The 18,662-nt window shown below is 43.6% G+C and overlaps 1 protein-coding gene across 5 annotated transcripts in view; it reads right to left on the bottom strand.

Moving 5' to 3' along the window:
* bptf (bromodomain PHD finger transcription factor) overlaps positions 1 to 18,262 on the bottom strand; it is a 35,878-nt gene extending 17,616 nt beyond the window's left edge. For 4 of the 5 annotated variants that reach the window (XM_080856911.1, XM_080856913.1, XM_080856912.1 and 1 more), the window contains exons 1-14: positions 17,617 to 18,262; positions 15,447 to 16,269; positions 14,805 to 15,025; positions 12,025 to 12,216; positions 11,354 to 11,560; positions 7,931 to 8,089; positions 7,659 to 7,804; positions 6,987 to 7,336; positions 5,303 to 5,434; positions 4,815 to 4,944; positions 4,429 to 4,567; positions 3,982 to 4,248; positions 1,688 to 3,638; positions 1,219 to 1,343 (exon numbers count right to left, since the gene is read on the bottom strand). In XM_080856911.1, the coding sequence (XP_080713037.1) occupies positions 1,219 to 1,343; positions 1,688 to 3,638; positions 3,982 to 4,248; positions 4,429 to 4,567; positions 4,815 to 4,944; positions 5,303 to 5,434; positions 6,987 to 7,336; positions 7,659 to 7,804; positions 7,931 to 8,089; positions 11,354 to 11,560; positions 12,025 to 12,216; positions 14,805 to 15,025; positions 15,447 to 16,269; positions 17,617 to 18,091 (5,317 nt within the window). In that variant the 5' untranslated portion in view covers positions 18,092 to 18,262. The remainder of the gene's footprint in view (positions 1 to 1,218; positions 1,344 to 1,687; positions 3,639 to 3,981; positions 4,249 to 4,428; positions 4,568 to 4,814; positions 4,945 to 5,302; positions 5,435 to 6,986; positions 7,337 to 7,658; positions 7,805 to 7,930; positions 8,090 to 11,353; positions 11,561 to 12,024; positions 12,217 to 14,804; positions 15,026 to 15,446; positions 16,270 to 17,616) is intronic. The other variant, XM_080856915.1, reaches the window with a different exon arrangement.
* Positions 18,263 to 18,662: the final 400 nt, after the last annotated feature.

Genomic DNA, 18,662 nt, shown 5'->3' with positions numbered 1-18,662 from the left:
TGATGATAAAATTCGGGGCATCTTCACCAGCTGAAACACACAGAAATACCAGTCTGTTAGTGTAATGGCCAAAATGTAAAGACACCTACATGCATAAACCTACGGTACAAACACTGTTCATCGCTAAGCATAGATAAGTTGATGTCTCAACACAGTCATCAAATGAAAACCTGTTCATGAGTGAATGTGTGTCCGTGTGTGCTTGTGTTTGTTTGTGTCCATGAGCACATCAAAGTAATTGGCCTCTTTTAAAAATAAATGTTTCTGGTTTCTTGAAATATTCAAATAGTTTGCTATAGAGTTGTACACACTTGGCCTAACTTTTACTCAAAATCACTGTTCGACATTTATCATGTTCCCAAAATCTACACTAAACTGCCTTCTATTTGATATTGACTACATTAACTTTGCAAAGTAATACACTGATATGTGGTATCTGTGCACAAAAATAAGGTAATTTCACCTCAACTTCTTGTTTGCCTCATCTGACTAGCTCTGGATTTGCGCAAAAAAATAATTGGCTATTGTTGTTGAATCGACTGAATTAGACGTTCACTTTCTGGAGTATATTTCCACGTTATTTTCACATCTAGCTAGCTTTATTGGCATACAGTTCGACATTGATTGTATTCACATTTGTATTGTCTTGCATTCACGCGATTGCATTGCATTTACACATCACATCACATCACATCACCTCATATTCCGCTAACCAGCTCTATTGACCTACAAACGGTTTGAGATCGATTTGTATAGCATAAAGAAAGAAATTATAAGGTCACTTACCCTTTGTTGAATCCATGTGAGGAAAGGAAATAGTCGTTGACAATCATCAACTGTTGGGCCAGGTGATGACAAATTCACACGAGACTGGTAACTACTGCCACGACATTATCATCGCTACAAACGTGCAGGCACCTGTCGGCCTATGGTGTTACGATGATGTCACACGGTTGACAAAGAAGCACTTGTTGATTAGTCTGATATTTGTTAAATATTTTTAATGAATAGCCTACACTACTGATAAAAACTTCTAGATAGCATATCAGATCAGGAAAACTCTGCATAATAATTTCCCGTAGAACATTCGTGAATCAGCCAGAAAAAAAAAAACTCACCCACTGCGGTAGGTTGGTTAAAAAAAAACCTACGTTCTGAAAGGTTTAACATCACAGCAATAACACATGATCACCACAGCAAACTGATGAATGCACTCACCCGTGCGTGTGGTTCCTACACCAGGGGCCGGCTTCACTGCCATATCATCCCACCTCAGAGAAGCCCACAGCAGCCTGAGCATGAGGCTGACCCCTGCAAGGGACCTCACTGTCTGCAAGCGATACCTACGGGGAACACTCTAAATTAGCAGTTGTTACTCTGATTAAATTCAAGCTATGCACAAGACACAGCACAATTAAGTGGAAATTTTGAATTTAGTCAAATTCCACACACAGATCAGAACCTTGCCATGGCAGATGGCATAATTTCACTTAAATCGGATACACTTAGGAATTTGTTATGTGTCCAGCACATGGTACAATAGAAATAAAAATAGAGACTTCACCGTCAGCTGGACAAACAGTTATAGTGTTACCAACAGATTGGCCTTATTTATAAACCACAAGATTGAACCAGGCAGAAACCAAGTGCAAGTTATGTCTATATGGTATGTGCATCTCATACTGACCTCCAGCTGATGCCAAATGTAGGCCTGGGTGAAGGGTAAGGCCAGATGTCTAGGGCAGGCTTAGCGTTGTAGTTGAAGATGGGCACCTCGCGAATACCCCCTCGCCTAGCCATTTTTTTCAGATCATCATTGGGCAAAACAAAAATGCTCTTCTTGCTGCTCTTGGTAACAAACTTGCGGTATGAAGGCAAGGCTGTTCCCGAACGAGACTTCTTTGTGCGCGTGAATTTGAGTAACCTTACTCGGTCCCTGGTGGAGTACTCTTTGCTGACAGTCATGGAAGTCGTAGATGAGCCTGAGGGACTAGACTTGGTGTTTGTGAAGGTTGCAGTAACAGATGTCTTCTTATCTTTGACAACTTTTCCAGAGGCTGAGTCTGTGACTTTGGTAACAGTTGTGGTGGTAAGAGTGGCTGTGGTGCTGTTGGCCTCAACCTTTGGCTCAGGTATTGGTGGCGCGCTGCTACTGCTGGTGACCTCAGCGATCTGGACAGTGGACACAGTTGTGGTGCTGGAGGTGGTGGTTGTGACCTGTGTGACTGTAGTTTTCAGTTCTGCCATGCTGCTGTTGCTGCTGCCACCATTCTCTGCAGCGTCACTGCTGAGGCTTGACTCCTCCATGGAAGTCACCGGAGATGGTGCCAGTTGTTTTGGCTTGGTGACCTCCACCTCCATCTTGGTTGTATCTGGAGTATCTCTGCGACCTCCAAGGCCAGAAGATGTTACGGTAGAATCAGCAGATGCCTCCTCCATTTTATTCTCAAGACGAGGTACCTTTTGAGGAATTGGGCAGTCAGACGCCAACTCAGAGGGCTTGCTCTCTTCTTTGTTTTCCAGGCTGTTGGTCTTCTCTTGCCGAGAGTCAAAGGTTACTGCATCTCCATTTGTGAGAGGCTTTAGTGGGTCTATTGCGTTCATCCCCCCTTCCAAAGTTGCAGGAACCTCTTTAGCAGCAAGATTGCTAGCTAACTCGATGAGAGTTGTTGTTTTGTTTTGGGGTAAAGGAGCATCCTTTCCGTTGATCTGCACAAACCCCGATTTCTCTGTTCTCACATAATCTCTTTCAGGCACATCCATGCTTTCTCTTTCATCTTGTACAACACGACACTCTTTGCCTTGTGTGTGCTCATTACCATTTTCTCCCAACACCATCTGTTCTGTACAGTTCCTTGAGGCTGTCCGCTCAGACTTTAGGCTGGGTGCTTCTGTAAGAGAGTTTGATGTAACATTCTGGCCGGGAGATGGGTTGACACTCTTTTGGGAGGCATCATTAAGTTCAGCGGACCTTTCTGATTTGCCGCTGCTCTGATCATTGTTTCCATGACCATCAGAAGGGGTAGACGCTAGGGAAACATTGTCCTTTACAAGGCCAGAGGCCATTTGTCTCTGATTTATCTCTGATGGTGACTGAATTTCACCAGCAGTACCCTGAGAACTCACACTGCCTTCCGCTGCTGCTCCAGACTTCATCCTCTCCTCTTCTTGGTCAAATTCTAGCCTTTGGACCACGGAATCCTTCTCCCTTGATACATTCACAGATTCCTTCTCCTCCACCTGAGTTGCCTGGGATTTATCTTGCTCTTTGGTGTTGCCTGCACCATCTGCCTGGCTGCTCTCTCCTGTTGACTTCTTAACTTCTGCCTTTACTTCTGCCTTCTCCTTTGCAGGCTTGACTCCAGCCTGTTCCCCCATCTTAAAGCGCTCAAGCCTCTGCTTCTCCTCCAGGGTAAACTGCCGGACACGTCTCTCCAGAAGTCCATCCAGTTTGGAGGTCTTCACCACCTTCTTGTAGGCGGTCCGCAATTGAAATCCTTCACTGACGTTAACCACATCATGGTTGAAAGGTAACACGGTTTCTGCTCTGCTGGGATTGGGCCCTTCCTCCCCCTCTGGCTCCTCCTTCACAGCATTCTGTTCACCAAGAGCTGCTGATCTAGTGCTGCGCATCTTCTCTGTAGGAAGAGGTTCAAGATTGTTACTACGAAAAATGACAACTGATCTGAGGATTAAAACAGAAGCTATCTACATCTCCTTCCACATACAAAATCTGTAACAATGCCAGATACAGATATACACAATATAGATAACACATTTCCATTCCCACATAGCCATCAAACACAGCAAAGTATTTTGTCTCTCATTCATTCCCAATGAAATAGTCAGTGTCATAATTACTAAGTTGCCAACAGGTAGAACGACGGTACGACTTTGCTGTATTAATGACATTGGATCCTATTGGACAAAAATTCAGTGGTAATAAACACTGACAAACACATCAGCAATCAGATTCAGTACCTTTCTCTTCGATACTGCAGGAGTCAGGCACGCTGGGGTCCACATCAATATTCTGGACTACTCCTTTTGCGTGGTCGTTAGCCTTTTCCCCAGCTTCCTCTTGTGCTTCTGTTCGGTCCTGGTTCTGTGGCTCTTCTTTGTTGTCCTCTTTAAGTGTCAGGTCCTCTCCTGAAGAACCTTCTACAGAGGATTCTGGTGCAGGTTTATGGTCCTCATCCTTCACAGCTGCACTTTTAGTGGAGGCTTCAGTCTTCTGGGTCTCAGAGTCTGTGTTTGGAGAGGCCAAGCATTTGTCTTAGTTCTGCCTTTCTTTATTAGCTAATGAACAAAAATACACACACCAATTCCATCCAAAACAACCACAAACTATAATTAATATATTGAGAACATGAAACAAATGGTCTTGGTTCCTGTTGATTTCAAAGAAAATACTTTGAAACCACATACCATCTGGGAGATTTTTGCGATAGTTGACATTTGTGTTGCCAGGAAATTTGGGTATAAATCGATAGACATGTGTCTTGCTGATCCAGCTCCAACCTCCATAACCAGTTACTCTGTACTCCTCCCCTTTCTGCTTCCAAACCTGAATAGGAAAGTAAGGACGAGAGGAGCAGTCTAAGCAGAGAAGCAGAGAATAATTGGTCTAAGGTGGCCTTCATTTAACACCACAGAGAAGGGAAGAGATACTATTTGCATTGGGACAGAGGAGAAGCATAGATAAGTATATCCTTACTGCTCCTGGTATTTACAAAAAAGGTCAGACCCACATAGCATGGTTACATTTATAACTGTAGCCAATGCCCCGTTAGACACAACCCTGAGGTTTGTACCTGATGCTTGATGGGAAATGTGTACTTGACCCAGGTGGCCTGTTGCAAGGTCTCCTCATCCTCCAGTTTCTTCTCCTTCTTCTTCATTTTCTCCTTGTCCTCACGTTCCATGGACGTCATGCGATGTAGCCTGAGGCAATGAAAGAGAATGAACACAGGACACAAATGTAGCTGCAGGTGTTTGATAAAATGAGCCAAGTGACTCTTTGGGTTGTACAATCAGCTTTCAAATGGTTTGGGCTTTTAGGCTCCAGAGGAGTGTGAAAATATCCACTTCATTACCCTTCACCTATCTTCACACCACTGATGGACAATTCCACTTTTAGAAAGGACATGTCCTTGCATGGTTTTGCCTGTACCATGATCTGAGCCCAATGATGATTGTTGACTCGGGAGAGGATTTTAACTTGATGAATGTTGAAGTTCTACCTCAGCTAAGAATGAATTAAAAGCTAACAAAGCCAAGTTTCCAAGTTTCATTTTCTCACCTTGTGTGCCCCAAAGCATCTTTCCACAAGGGCAGCATAACAACTGGCTTGATGGCACACTCCAGGATGGCCAACGCCAGGGCAAACTCCCTGGCCTTGCTGCACATCTGCACTGCCTTAGTCCAGTTTGTCCTGGATGGATTTCAGAAACGGTCAAAAGATCAAGCTGTGAACCAACTTTTCAAACCAGGGTTCTGAACCACTTAATTTCTAAGTCCAGGGTTCTGAACCGCTTTATTTTTATATCCAGGGTTCTAAACCAGGGGCCGTATTCACAAAGAATCTTAGGGCTAAAAGTAGGTCATAAGTGGCGAATTTAGGAGAAACTCCTAAAAATAATGGGCGTGTCAGTCTTAAATGTAGGACTCCTAATTTTTTTTACTAAGAGCAATTCACAAAATATTTTATCCCTAAAAGTAGCACCTAAGTCTAGGACAGCTTAAAACTCCTCATGAGGACTCCTAAGTCACTAAGACCTATTCACAAAAAATCGTAAGATGGCTGCAGCCGACTTGGAATTGATAAAAGACATTGCTTAAACCGTGAAGGTATTAATATTGTCGTAGAATTAGCGCGGGATGCAATGACGCCTTTAAACAACGATGTGTCCCGAAGTGAAATGTTTGGAAACATAAATACAGCCTATTTGGCTTCGCGGAAAACGCAAATGACAACACTGGGAATCAGTCAGCCGTTTAATTCATCAAACTATCAACGCACTGTAGACCCCACATCATCCAACAGTTTATCCAGTTGCCTTTGCCCTTTGGACAATCGCCAATTACACAAGATCAAAGTAAATTCCATGGCGATCGCAGGAATGTCCACACATTACAATAATTGCCCCATCAAAAGATGAGGACATTTTCGACTCATTCATTTCAACGGAGAGCGGTCTGCAGCAGTTTTTTAAGAACTTACCAGCTGGATGCCGCTGGGGTGACGGTGGCTATTGGTCCTGGGACCAGTAGGCTTTCGCTATACGTTTCACGTTCGTTTCGCTTGAAGGGCCGTGTGTGCTGATATTTGAAGTGGTCAAGGGCTGGAAATATAATAGCCTTACAGTTTGCTGGGTGCTTTAGTTATTACTGCCTTGATTACATGCAATTGCCATATTTTATATTGATCGTTTTTTATTTCTCTTAACGTGCAAAGTGTCATTCCCGTTGGATGCACAAACTTGTCATCATGCGTGTGCATTCTGCTAACTGCACTGTCCATAACTATTTAATATGACTTAATGTGAAGCCTAGGTTATTCTCTTATTTTCAGTTGATATAGTGGGATTGTTAGAGGGACGTCACGAATGAGTTTTTAATGAGAGAGCCTGTCAACAACCAATCACCGTCCTCACCCCTTCTCAACTCGTGCATGAGAGTCGACGTCATCCATAGCAACGGTGGTTTTATCTTAAGCTTAGGAGTTGGTATTATCCTTAGTATTAGTAGGTCTCAGAGCCGTTGTGAATCACTTTTAAGAAATTACTCCTACGTAAAAGGTTTTAGCGCGAGTTAGGAGCACTCCTAGTGGTAAGATAAAAGGCTTTGTGAATACGGCCCCAAATGTATACCACAGTCACACCAAAATCACCAAATAATAATTAGCATGCCAAAATATAAACGGCTTAACATAAAATATTCACTAAACATAAAGTGCAAAGGTCAGTAATGGGTTATGGTCATACCTGTGTGAGGCCCAGTTTGGGTGTAAAAAGGGCGCAGGGATGTTGGTTTCCAGCTGGACGATGGTAAGACGCAGTGTGGAGACTGTCAACACCCTGGAGCCGTGAACAGAGCCGTTCCACTTGAACTCACCGGCGGGCGTCATGCAGAACTTGTGCGATAAGTGCCGCCGCTTGTCATGGTCCTCTCGATGCTGGTGCTTATTGAGAGCCACGGTGTTGGTGCTGTACTGGTTCTGGTAGACGCGGTACTTGCCTTCCTGGCCCAGCTTAAAGAAGGTGCTGAGGTTGCCCTTCAGCATCAAGTCTTTTTTGACACTGCCAAAACGGGATGTATCTCCAAATGCAGGAAACTGAGGAGACAAAACACAAACTGACTTGATGAGGCAGTCTTTATTTCGATACCTAACCAAAATAATCCTGATGTGTAGTTCTAACCTACTTGGTCAGTCTTTTTTAATTATCCTGAGCACAAGTGATTTTTCTAGGATCAGTTAACTGAAACCAAAACTGTGGAAACTGATCCTTGTCAGCAGAGCAAACTGGTAATTTCACACGATAATTGTTTTCATTGTTTAATCTGTTTTATGCATCCTTTACAGAAAATTGGGTCTGGTTTTAAATATAATTCATGTGCATAGGCCAATCAAGATAGCACCTCAATGGTGAGATTACCTCTTTGGATGTTTTGGTGCCGTCCATACCAACAATGCCGAGCTGACTCTTGAGCTGACTCAGCTTGCTGTCAGGGTTCCGCAGCCGGGTCACAATGCGCGTGGCAGAGCCAGCCTTTCCAGCCTCTCCATTGGCCTTGCCTTCACCTGGTTTAATGGAGAATTAACATCATTCTCTCTGCATGTCTATCACAGGATCTTAAGTGGAAAGATTTGAGGTACCCAGAGTTGAGGTGAGGGTTCGAGGCTTTAGGTCTATGAAGGGAAAGTCACCTGAGTCGTCAAGGCTCGTGAAGGAGGAGCGAGAAGAGCGGTCAGCCAACTCAGGTTCTTCTGGCCCCCTAAGAGGCTCTGAGGCAGAGACGTGGCTGCTGCAGCTGTTCTCATCCACAGTCTGGAGGGCGGCGCTTTCCACCCCAAGAGATGCCATCTCTGAAAGAGACAGATCGGTGCTTTAAAGAAATCCCATTCACAGCTCAATAACTACAAAAAATCTCTAACAAAAAAAAATGAAGAAAAAAGCCCAAAGCGTCAGTCCGATGAAGGAAAGTATATGTGACAATGGGTTTAGCTTTCCATCAGTTCAGGATTATTGAAACTCTTTATTCAAAATAAAAAAAGCAGAGTGAGCAGTGAGCAGTGTCAGAAACAGTGAGAGGGACAGGGACATGCACAGGGATGGAATGTGGCATACATTGACCATGCAGAACAAGGTTTGTGCCAGACATGCTCTCAATAGCAAACTGCAGGAACAGAGGGGCTGCTGTTCCCAACACAGGAGAGAGGAAAACCCAGCCATGACAGACTGAGAGGGAGGAAGAGAGAGAGCCAGGGACTGCTGGCAGCTAGGCGAGTGTCACTAATCCTGCGCCAGATTTTTAAGGTGTGAATGTGACAGAGTCTGCATGTAAGTGAGTGTGTTTATGTGCATGTTAGTGAGTAAGTGTGTGTGGGAGTATTAGTGTGAGTGTGTTTGTGTGCATCTTAGTGTGTGTGTGTGAGTATGTTTGTGTGCATGTTAGTGAGTGAGTGTGTGTGCATTAGAGCTGTGGTCCCCAACCAACGGACCACGGCCCGGTACCGGTCCGGGAGGCATTGTTACCGCTCAGAAAGAATACATAATTTATATAATTTCCGCTTTATTAATTATTAGAGTCTGAAAGGTGTTTTATTCTGAAAAACTACCGGATTTTCCCAGACGTAACATTCGCCTGTGCCTGTTGTCACGTCAAGACGCTTGTCTCGTTCACGTGATACGTCACTCAAAAAATAAGCCCGCAAACTACCGAAAATTTGTAAAAAACAAACGTCTTTGGAGAGCTTCTTTGTAAATATGAATAGGCCAACTGAGGAGCCAGAACAGGAGCCTACGACCTCCAAAAAAGAAAGCTTCTTTTAACAGACAATACCAGGAGTCACACTTAAAATACAGGTTTATCGCAACAGGTGATTCTCAAGCACCAAGTCCGCTCTGTATAATATGTGGCGACAAGCTAGCAAACGAGCCAATGAAGCCTTCAAAACTGCTTCGGCACATGGAGACCAAGCACTGATTCATCGTTATGGTGAGCTGTATTTTTCATGCACTTAACATTCGATTTTATGCAGGTGGTGTTATTTTATTTTTGCTGTATTTATCTGCCACACCTTGAAGCCGGTCCGTGAAAAATATTGCCTGCATTAAACCGGTCCGTGGTGCAAAAAAGGTTGGGCCGGGTTCGGACAAATATTTAGAAATGTATAAGCGGGCTCGGGTCGGGCTCGGACACATTAGCACGATATGCATTGAACATTCCATATTTAAAATATCTTAATAAATAGTGAAGCCAACTGTCTGCTTCACATGATGCCAAAGTTCGTTTTTGAGAATAAAATAAATCACATTTAGGTCCTACATTTTAGGATAACAGCCTTCTTTCCGACTCGGTCCGGGCTCGGTTACTATTCTGTCGGACCGGGCCGGGCTTGGACAGAAAAATTCGGCCCGATCCATGCTCTAGTGTGCATGTTAGTGAGTGAGTGTGTGTGTGTGTGTGTGTGAGTACTAGTGTGAGTGGGTTTGTGTGTGCCTGTTTAAATCGGTCAACAAAGAAATAGGTGGATGTGGTTGAGGCTGATTTGGTAAGGGTCACAGAAAACATTAAATGTAGGTATTTTTAAGGTTGTTGGAAATGGGGCATGTATTGTCATTCAGTTTTATTACACAAGCAAAAAAAGAACTTGAAATCAAAGGACACACGCAAGGTGATGAGTTGTGTCAACATTAGGTATAGGTAGACTGCCTCAAATCACCAAAAACATTTTGGGGTATTTGGGTATTAAAGGGAACCCTTGAGTGCTACAGAAGAATATGAGGAATGTTGTCAGTTTAGGCAGCAGCATTAATTGAGACTGCAAACACCTTAACCAGTGATATTGTCAATAAGAGTGAGCATATCTGCGACAAAGAAAAGCAAACTACCTGAATACACAAGAAAATATAACTGCATGCAGGGCACTGCTGGTTCTAAAAAGCCATTAGAATTTAAAAAGAGGAGACTTTCTGAAAGAACGGTCCTCAGAACCTCATCTATTTGACACATAATGCTGTATCAAATAAAATAAGTACCATCAATGCAGACTGAAAAAAGCACCAGCCAAGCTGAGCAATGCAAAAAGGAAGTGGTCTAAACGGGCCAAACCAGCCACTGCTAGGGGTGTGCAAAAAAATCGATTCACATTCGTATCGCGATTCAAGTGCTTCCGATTCAGAATCGATTCATAGAATTCCAAAAATCGATTCATATTGAAAAAAAAAAAAAAACATTTTTTTATTTTTTTTTAATTAACGTTCTTTTTGGCTTCGCAAACTGTGTAGTAGGATAACGTTACGGTTTGAGTGATGGTGAGCGCGATACGGCGAAATGGTTGATAAAAAGCTTCTGAATAGAAAGTTTACCTTTAAAAGTTGTGATGTGCAAAAGAAGCGAGCTTCACTGTTGTCTGAAAATGTCAACAGGCAGCTGGCTGAAAGCACAGAAGTAGTAGGTTTACCTTTTATTGGTAACCTAACTGTTACGGTTCATTGTTTTTGAAATAAGAGGCCTGACTTCTATGTTCACAGCAAACTTGAAAAAAAGAAAAAATTAAGCCATGGTTTAACTGCACTATAGGCTGAGTCTGAAATGTGCACTTTATAATTTTATTTTGTACCGCCCTGTTTGGCAATGTTGTTTTTCAATCAAATAAAACATTGCATAAAGCAAGCCAATCCACTTTTCCATGATAAGAGCATTAAAATAAAATTTGCGATTAATTAATTTGCGATATATCGTGATTATTTTTGAGTTAACTATGACAAAAATGCGATTAATCACGATCGTTTGACAGCACTAATATTTACATACTGTGAATCAATTTTTTTCAGTCGAGAATCGTTTTTGAATCAAAAATCGATTTTGAATCGAATCGTGAGCCTAAAAATCGGTATCGAATCGTGACATTTTCTGAATCGTGCACCCCTAGCCACTGCAGTACCAAACAAACACTTCTGCAAGTCAGAGTGGCCTAATGCAGACTACTGCAGAAGCACAGCTTCATGCACATGTGCCTTCATGAGTCTGGGGTAGATGGGGAATGAGGGAGGCGCAGGCATGAATGGTCGCAGCAACACCAGAGGCACAAAAGCTGGGTGGCTGGGGTGGCTGAAAGCAGTACCTGCCCGCTCCTTTTCTGTCTCTGCACTTGCCAACCTCTCGCCACCAGCGTCCTGCGCCTGAGAGGGGCCATCTTGCGCCCCTCCTGTACGGCACACGGAAATGGATTTGCTAGACGTTGTGCTGGGAAGCACTGGAGAAGTGGGCTGGTCATGAGTGCTACTGGAGCTGGGACCGCTACCTTCCACCCCAGTAGAGGGAGCTTCAGCTACAGTAGATGGCACAAAAGGCACCTTAGCATTCACTGTGATGAGCACAGCACTTGATGTTTGAAGACTTCAATTAAAATAGGATGGGCACCATTACTCATGAAGGGCATTGTGGAGGTGCAGATGTCAAGACCTAAAGCCTGGAAGTGTGCTCCTGTAAGCTTCAAACCAAATGTCAAGCTCTGAGCGAAAAGAAAGGGTCATCAAATGACACACTGTAAAATCTGATTATTACATAATTACATAATGTGGAAATTCACCATATACATATATTTTGAGTGACTTCATGAATATAATATTGCATTAATTTTGTGTTCTAACAAGTCACTCACATCTTGATAGTTTTCTGAAGAGCTTTGAAGCTAGAGCGTTGTCAGGATAGTGATGTGACCTTTTTACAGCCCCTCAAACCTAACAGTGCTCACATACGATCTGTTTCAAAGGCTAGTAGCTGTGTTCTCACCAGAGGGGGCTTCTCCTGAGGTCTCTTGGTCCATGCCACAAGTTGGTTTGTCCTGCTGCGCCTCTGCTCCATCTGCAAAAGGATCCCCGACCTCTGACCCCTGTCTGGCCTCTTCAGCCTCCTTGGCTGCACGCCGCTTCCCCTCCTCCAGCTCTGCATCCTCCTTAGTCTTCAGCCGCTCCAGGATCTCCTCTGAAGATGGGGAAGGGAAAAGCATATGGACTTTTAGCAAATATTTTCCATGGAATGCTTCTTCAAACCCAACCTTATGGTCCCGTTAATTGTCATTAGCAGTATAACCACACTGTTTTGAGTTAAAACCAAACAGATTTTCAGGACTTCAGCACAGCATTTACCACATAAACAGATAACAGATACAAACAGATTTTAAGCTGTTAAGAAACCTATTATAATACAAATTTAGAGCCTACTAGTGCAGTGCCCGTAGGAATTATGCATTCTGTAGTGTTAGCAGATGTAGGTGTAGCTGTTGGGTAGTGTAATAGCTTTTTTTATATATATTTGCACTCCACATAGGTACAGGTTACACTGAAGTATTATTTCGATGCATGTTTCCTTTTCAATAATAAATGTTTTAATGTTGTATAGCCTTTTTGGAGATATACCAACAAATAAAGTTTGAGATTATGTAGTGGATGCAGTTGAATATAGATGTCAAAGTTGCTGTCTAAACTATAAACTAAATGTCATAAAGAAAGAAATTATTTAAAATGAAGTTATGGTTGAAATAGGATCACTTCTTATTGTAAGGGTAAGTGTGGGTAAGAATGGTCATGCAGTTGGACTCAAATGTAGGTTAATTTTATTGAATGTATGTACTGTAGGCTACTGTATGACTTCGATGATGCTAGCTTTGACAGCCCACTCTCAGACAGATCGTAAGCTAATAATGTCCTTACAATGGTAACACAGTTGGAGGATAACATGACGACGTGGCCCAACATAATTTACAGCGAGATTTGCGCGTATTTTCGTGGACTCCATAGCAACAGATGGGAAAGCAATGGACAATCTGAAAGCCTCCGAGGCTTATCAATATAAGCTACCATTAATAGCGGTGTAGTACTCCACTCTTGCGTTGTGATTTGATTGGCACCCAGCCGTTTATACACTCAGACAGGTTTAATGAACACAGAGCAAAGGCGATCACACACAGTATCTTCGGAATGAAGATAGGGCAAATGCAGCCAGGGCAAATGCAGACTGAGGTTTATAATATTGCAATAATGAGAAAACAAAATACACACGAATTACAACATATACATCGGACACTAATACATCGGAAAACCTCTCTCATTGCGTCAGTAGATGAATGAACGCATGGTCAGTGGTCTAGGCTCTAGGCTAACCACACAACTGTTCTATGACTATAACATCATTCACGTCGCGCGGGTCCGCCCCGTTGTAAGTCAAATAAGTGCAGAAATGTACTGTAAAAATATGCTATACTAATAAACAATATGAATATTTTGATGGATTACTATTCCCTGTCTGTTAGATGACTGTACAACTCAAGACATTACTTTGAAACTTAATATAAAGAAGCTTATATAAACGAATAGATAAAATCAATCACTGTCTTAAGATTACCTGAGCAAAAGTCTGGATCTGTTCACCAAGAAGAATTTGAATGCGGACCTCCTTATGGTATCCAACGCTATTCTGAACTTTGAGTGAAGGCAGGATAGTTTTAATAGCGCTAATATTGTTTGTGACGTCATTTGTGATGTAATTTCGGTGCTACGGGAAACGATAACCCATTAGTCCCTACGGGAAACGGTAAAATACAAATATCTAGCGAACTATGATTTCAAAAATCTTCAAAATCAAGGATGCACAGGTTCATGACATGCATAAGCTACATGCGAAATCTCATAACTAACGTAACTACCGTCAGTGAGATACGCCCTAGACTGACAGACACACAGAGATTCCTGGATTTATAGATAGATGTATGGTCCCCATTGTGGACAAAACAAAGTCCCAAGTACATCCCACAAGTAGTCACACTGGACTACTAGTTATGGTCAAATGGCTTTTATTGAGCTCAACTCAGTACTTCAATGAGGTTAAAAAAAAATATATTCATTTGCAACTGATGTGCAAACCTGATATGCTGAATCAGGGGAGCATGGACTGCCTGTGATATCAGCTGTGAGGTGAGAAAGATCATAAAAAAGGAATACACCCATCTGTTTTCACAGCAACAGGAATGAACACTTCAGTGAGTTCAAAAAGAGCTTCAAAGAACCATTTTTCACAGAGCACAAAAGGCAAACCTTTGATTCAAGGCCCCATTAGTGAGACTGCACCACGACAGCATTCAAAACGTTTTTAGTCATTCTGGAGACCAACTCACCACTTACAACACATCAACACAAAACAGAAGGCAGGCTGTTGATAGATTTATAGCTAATACAGACACTCTGTTCCTTGGAAACAAAATTCGAAATGATTATAGCACAAATCATCTCTCCATGAGAGCTTCGAATGAAATGTAAGGAATGGCCACACCCATGAGTCAAAGACCAGATTCCGCTGTGCCTGTGACCTTGACCTGTGACCTAGGAAATAGAATTTAGGGTAATTTTACCTTTGCACAACATCCTGCTTTGTCTACGTCAGGGCCTCTGAGGGTTGACCAATACCCACACTACTCAAAAAACAGAAAACTCCATAGCCTGTAAAATCCAGTATATCCATATCTGATTTGTGATTGAAATACTCCCAAGCCTCTATCACAGCGAGTGGTCACTCACCATTGGCAGCCTCCAGGTAAGAGCGGTTGTTTCCCCGTGCCTTGTTGGTGAGGTCCTCGGTGATGTCCATGTGGCTGTGGATCTCCTCCCTCAGCTCGTCCAGCACAGCGCACAGGTCACTCTCCCAGTACTCTCTGTCCAGCACGTCCATGAGCTCCGCCAGCTGGACCTTTGTGCTGTAGTACCATATCTTCTTATTGTCCTGCTCTCCATCTTCCTCGCTGGAGTATGAAAATAAAGATCATTAAATTTTTCTATATCAATGCAGGAGTCACACAATATTCCACATTGAGAGAATTTCTTACAAGAGACAAATTTGTGGATGGCAGCGTGGCAATAGTATTGGTATATGTATCTTTGTACAGGCTTGTTATAGTCACGTTTATATTCAATAGCATTCATAAACTATTTAAAATACAACCGTTATTATAGGGCTAAGACAGCAGACAGACAATGGGACATAGAGGGAATACTGGCATGGGTTCTGCCCCAAGACACTGATAATCATGCCAAGTGGCAGAGTATCAGCACCAGACTCAGCTAGAGGGCACCTGCATTATAATCTGCATCAGGTCCATTTCCACTGGGTATAGTCTCTCATCAGTACAGAACAGAAATGGAGAGACTCCAAACCATACTCACATAATGATCCTGCGGTTTAGGAACCAGTATTTCCTACTGTGCCTGTCGTAGCCTATAGGCTCCTGGCGAATGTATGGCCGGCTCCTCTGCACCTCAGTGATGCAGTCACTGACGCCGGACACCTTGTGGGCCACACACACCTCACACTGCCACTCGTCCTCGGGTACCTCCTGCAGCGGCGGCTTGACGCACTCCAAGTGGTAGACGGCCGAGCAGGTCTCGCAGCAGAGCAGGTCACCTAACCGGTGGCACACACGGCAGTGGTCGTCGTACTGCACGGTGCCCTCGGACATGAGCTCCTCACGAGCCAGGTTTGTGGTTAGGAACTGGTCAACCAGGAACTGGAGCACCTTCACCTTGGCCTCTAAGGGCTCGAAGGGGTAGCCCTCGCCCTCCTGGTAGCACAGGGCCAGCCGGTACTCGGGGTCGCTCTCGCAGTAGGCACGCACCACCTCGGCCCATGTCATGCCATCAATGAAGTAGAGCGTAGAGTTGACACTATCCTTGAGGTCAGCCGGGCCGAAGGTGGTGTTGGAAGAGTCCTCCTCCCGCAGGATGGCCTTAAGCAGGGAGATATGCATCTCGGCGATGAGGGTGCACTGCTCCTGGCCGGCCAATGCAGCGCAGAAGTCCTCGAAGCGGAAGGTGGAGAGTCGCAGAACCGTGCTGAAGTTGCGCAGCACCTCGTAGATTGCTGCCGCGTTGAGCAGCTGCTCGGTTAAGAGCAGAAGGTCCTCAGAGGACTTGGGCAGCTCCAGAGGGGGCACCTCCGCTTCTTCAAAGACAGGAGAGCGAGGGCGCACCACCCGAGACCTCCTACGCCCTAAGAGAAGGAGTGAGAGAATCAGTGAGAGATAGAAAGAGATCACAGGATGCAAAGAGCGCAACTGTTCCATTTTTCCATCTATTTTTATATTCTACATAAAACAAAGACTTTCATATCCACAGTATTCCTAAAGCTTTAATTATTGACATGAGAGTTTATTTAATTGTGGACTCCGAAAGGTCCATCCACAGGGAGTTTCTAAACAAACCAAAGAGGACCCAATTTTTCCAACAGCTATCATGTTCAAACTATGCTCAAGTGTTTCTTAAAGGAATATAATAGCTTGTTGTGAGAATTTTTTTGTGAGACAAATTTGAAGATGTAGACTAAATCACACACACACTTTATTAACATATTATTATGATGACCACCAGCGAATCACACTACAGTTTATCACATAGTATGGCAGCTCTTTTCAGTAACAGGTGAAGTGTCTACTACTGACGCATGCTTTCAAAACAATGAGCCACATGGCCTCCTGTCACTTCTTAGTGTTTTGCTAATAAAGTAGCTAGCACAGCGTCTCATCCATGACCATGTCACTATTATGTGTGGATGTCTCTTTCAGAATAAACGTAGCGTTTAAACAACTTAATAGCCTACTATTTAATTACCATCGGCCGAAATTGTTTTGTACACTTTTCAAATAAAAACTGGACGCTAAGGGCCAACTGCAGGCCATAACATTGCTCTTTAGATCACAAACTTCTTCAGATCCCCAACTTCAGTATCAGACAGTGAAACAGCTGACCACGTAGCTACTACTACAGTAAGGCTTTTCTACATGTCAAGGTGGGTTACGTGCACACAAAGAATAATCAACACATTTAAGAATAAAGACAATTATGCTAGAAAGAGACCTAAAATAATTCAGGGAAAAGCTAGCCTGAGTGGTCTTATGTTATCTCAGATCTCCAGTGAGCTAGCTAGATGGCTAGCCGGCTGATTCGATGTTATCAAATATTAGCGGTGAATATTAGCTATTGTTACACTAGCAAGCAAAAAATATATATATATACAATAACTGGCGTCCCATATGTGTACAATTGTATATAAGGATGGATAGCAAAGGCTTTGACAGTACTCCTAGAAGATTAACAGTGGCTGTGAAGGACCACACAACTAACCATACTGTCGCCACCCGGTTAGCTCACCAGCTAACAAGCCTTCGAGGCCTGTTAGTGCATACTCCATTTTGAGTGTTGTAGCTTCCTGCATAATCTTACAAATACCAAGGACAGTTACTTCACATACATTATCCACACTATCGGAGGGGGACCAGGTACTGCTCCAGACAGCCACCTGTCATGCTATTGGTGAGTTTAATTTGGTCAGTTGTTTTACCTGGAGCACTATGGCTACTGCTTTCAGTGCAGTAGCTAGCATCATCCTCCAACTCCTCGGGTATTTCCTCAAGATAGTCCGATTCATCATCGATGGTCCCTTCCTCTTCGTCCGTTATCGGCTCTTCCTCGACGTATTCTTCTTCATCTGATCTCAGACTTTCGGCATCTTCGTCGTCACTTTCATGGTCATCATACACTATCAGACTAGTAGCAGGTCGCTTACCTCTCCCTCTTCCCCTACCTCTACCAACACCTCTGCCCCTTCCTCTACTCCTTGATGCCGTGGTTGATCCCACTCTCCTCCTGCCCCTGGATGAATGGTAATTTCCTCTCTTGGGAATCTCAAAATCGACCTCATCAGTACCTCTACCTTTTGCCCTTAACCCCCGTCGGGGTCTGAGACCCCGCACAGGACCAGAAGAGTGATCCTGCATCAGTTGGGTTTTGGGCGGCCTGCCTCTTCTCCCCCTCATTATATATAAAATCTATTATTTTCTAGATCCGTTTTTGCGTGCAATAACCGCGGACGAAACCCTGGAAATTGGGCACCGCCAGAAAGCTGAACTTGCCTATATTCCGTAGCAAAAGTCCCAGAGCCCCAGACTCAGGTAATGTGAGAAAGCTCAGAACGAACGGCCGGCGTCCCGCATCGGGTCGGTCATGGCCGCCATGTTGCTTCCTCTCTCTCCGTCTACTGAAAACAGACAGCGGGCCTAGGGTTGAAGTCACGTGGTCACTGCTTGTACAAAGTTAAGTGTTCTGGTTTGCCAGGGCGCTCGTGGGATATTTGGCAGTTCCAATCCTGTGACATTTGTAAGTTATTTTTTTCCCAATGTTTGTGTTCGGAATGTTACATTGTAGCAGTATTTAGAATGATGACACTCAAGAGAGTTTTTTGTTACCTGATGGTTTGAGTAGACCTTGTGATCTTCTAATCTCCTGATAATCATCAGGTTAATGTTATGTACAACTGTGGGTTAAATGCTGTCCTTAGGAGGTTCTATACTGACAACAGCTCTCCAAGAGTACAGTGGCATTTGACAG

The sequence above is a fragment of the Sprattus sprattus genome, assembly GCF_963457725.1.
Source record: "Sprattus sprattus genome assembly, chromosome: 18".
Classification (NCBI taxonomy): domain Eukaryota; kingdom Metazoa; phylum Chordata; class Actinopteri; order Clupeiformes; family Clupeidae; genus Sprattus; species Sprattus sprattus.
This window is presented reverse-complemented; position numbering and strand designations above follow the sequence as displayed.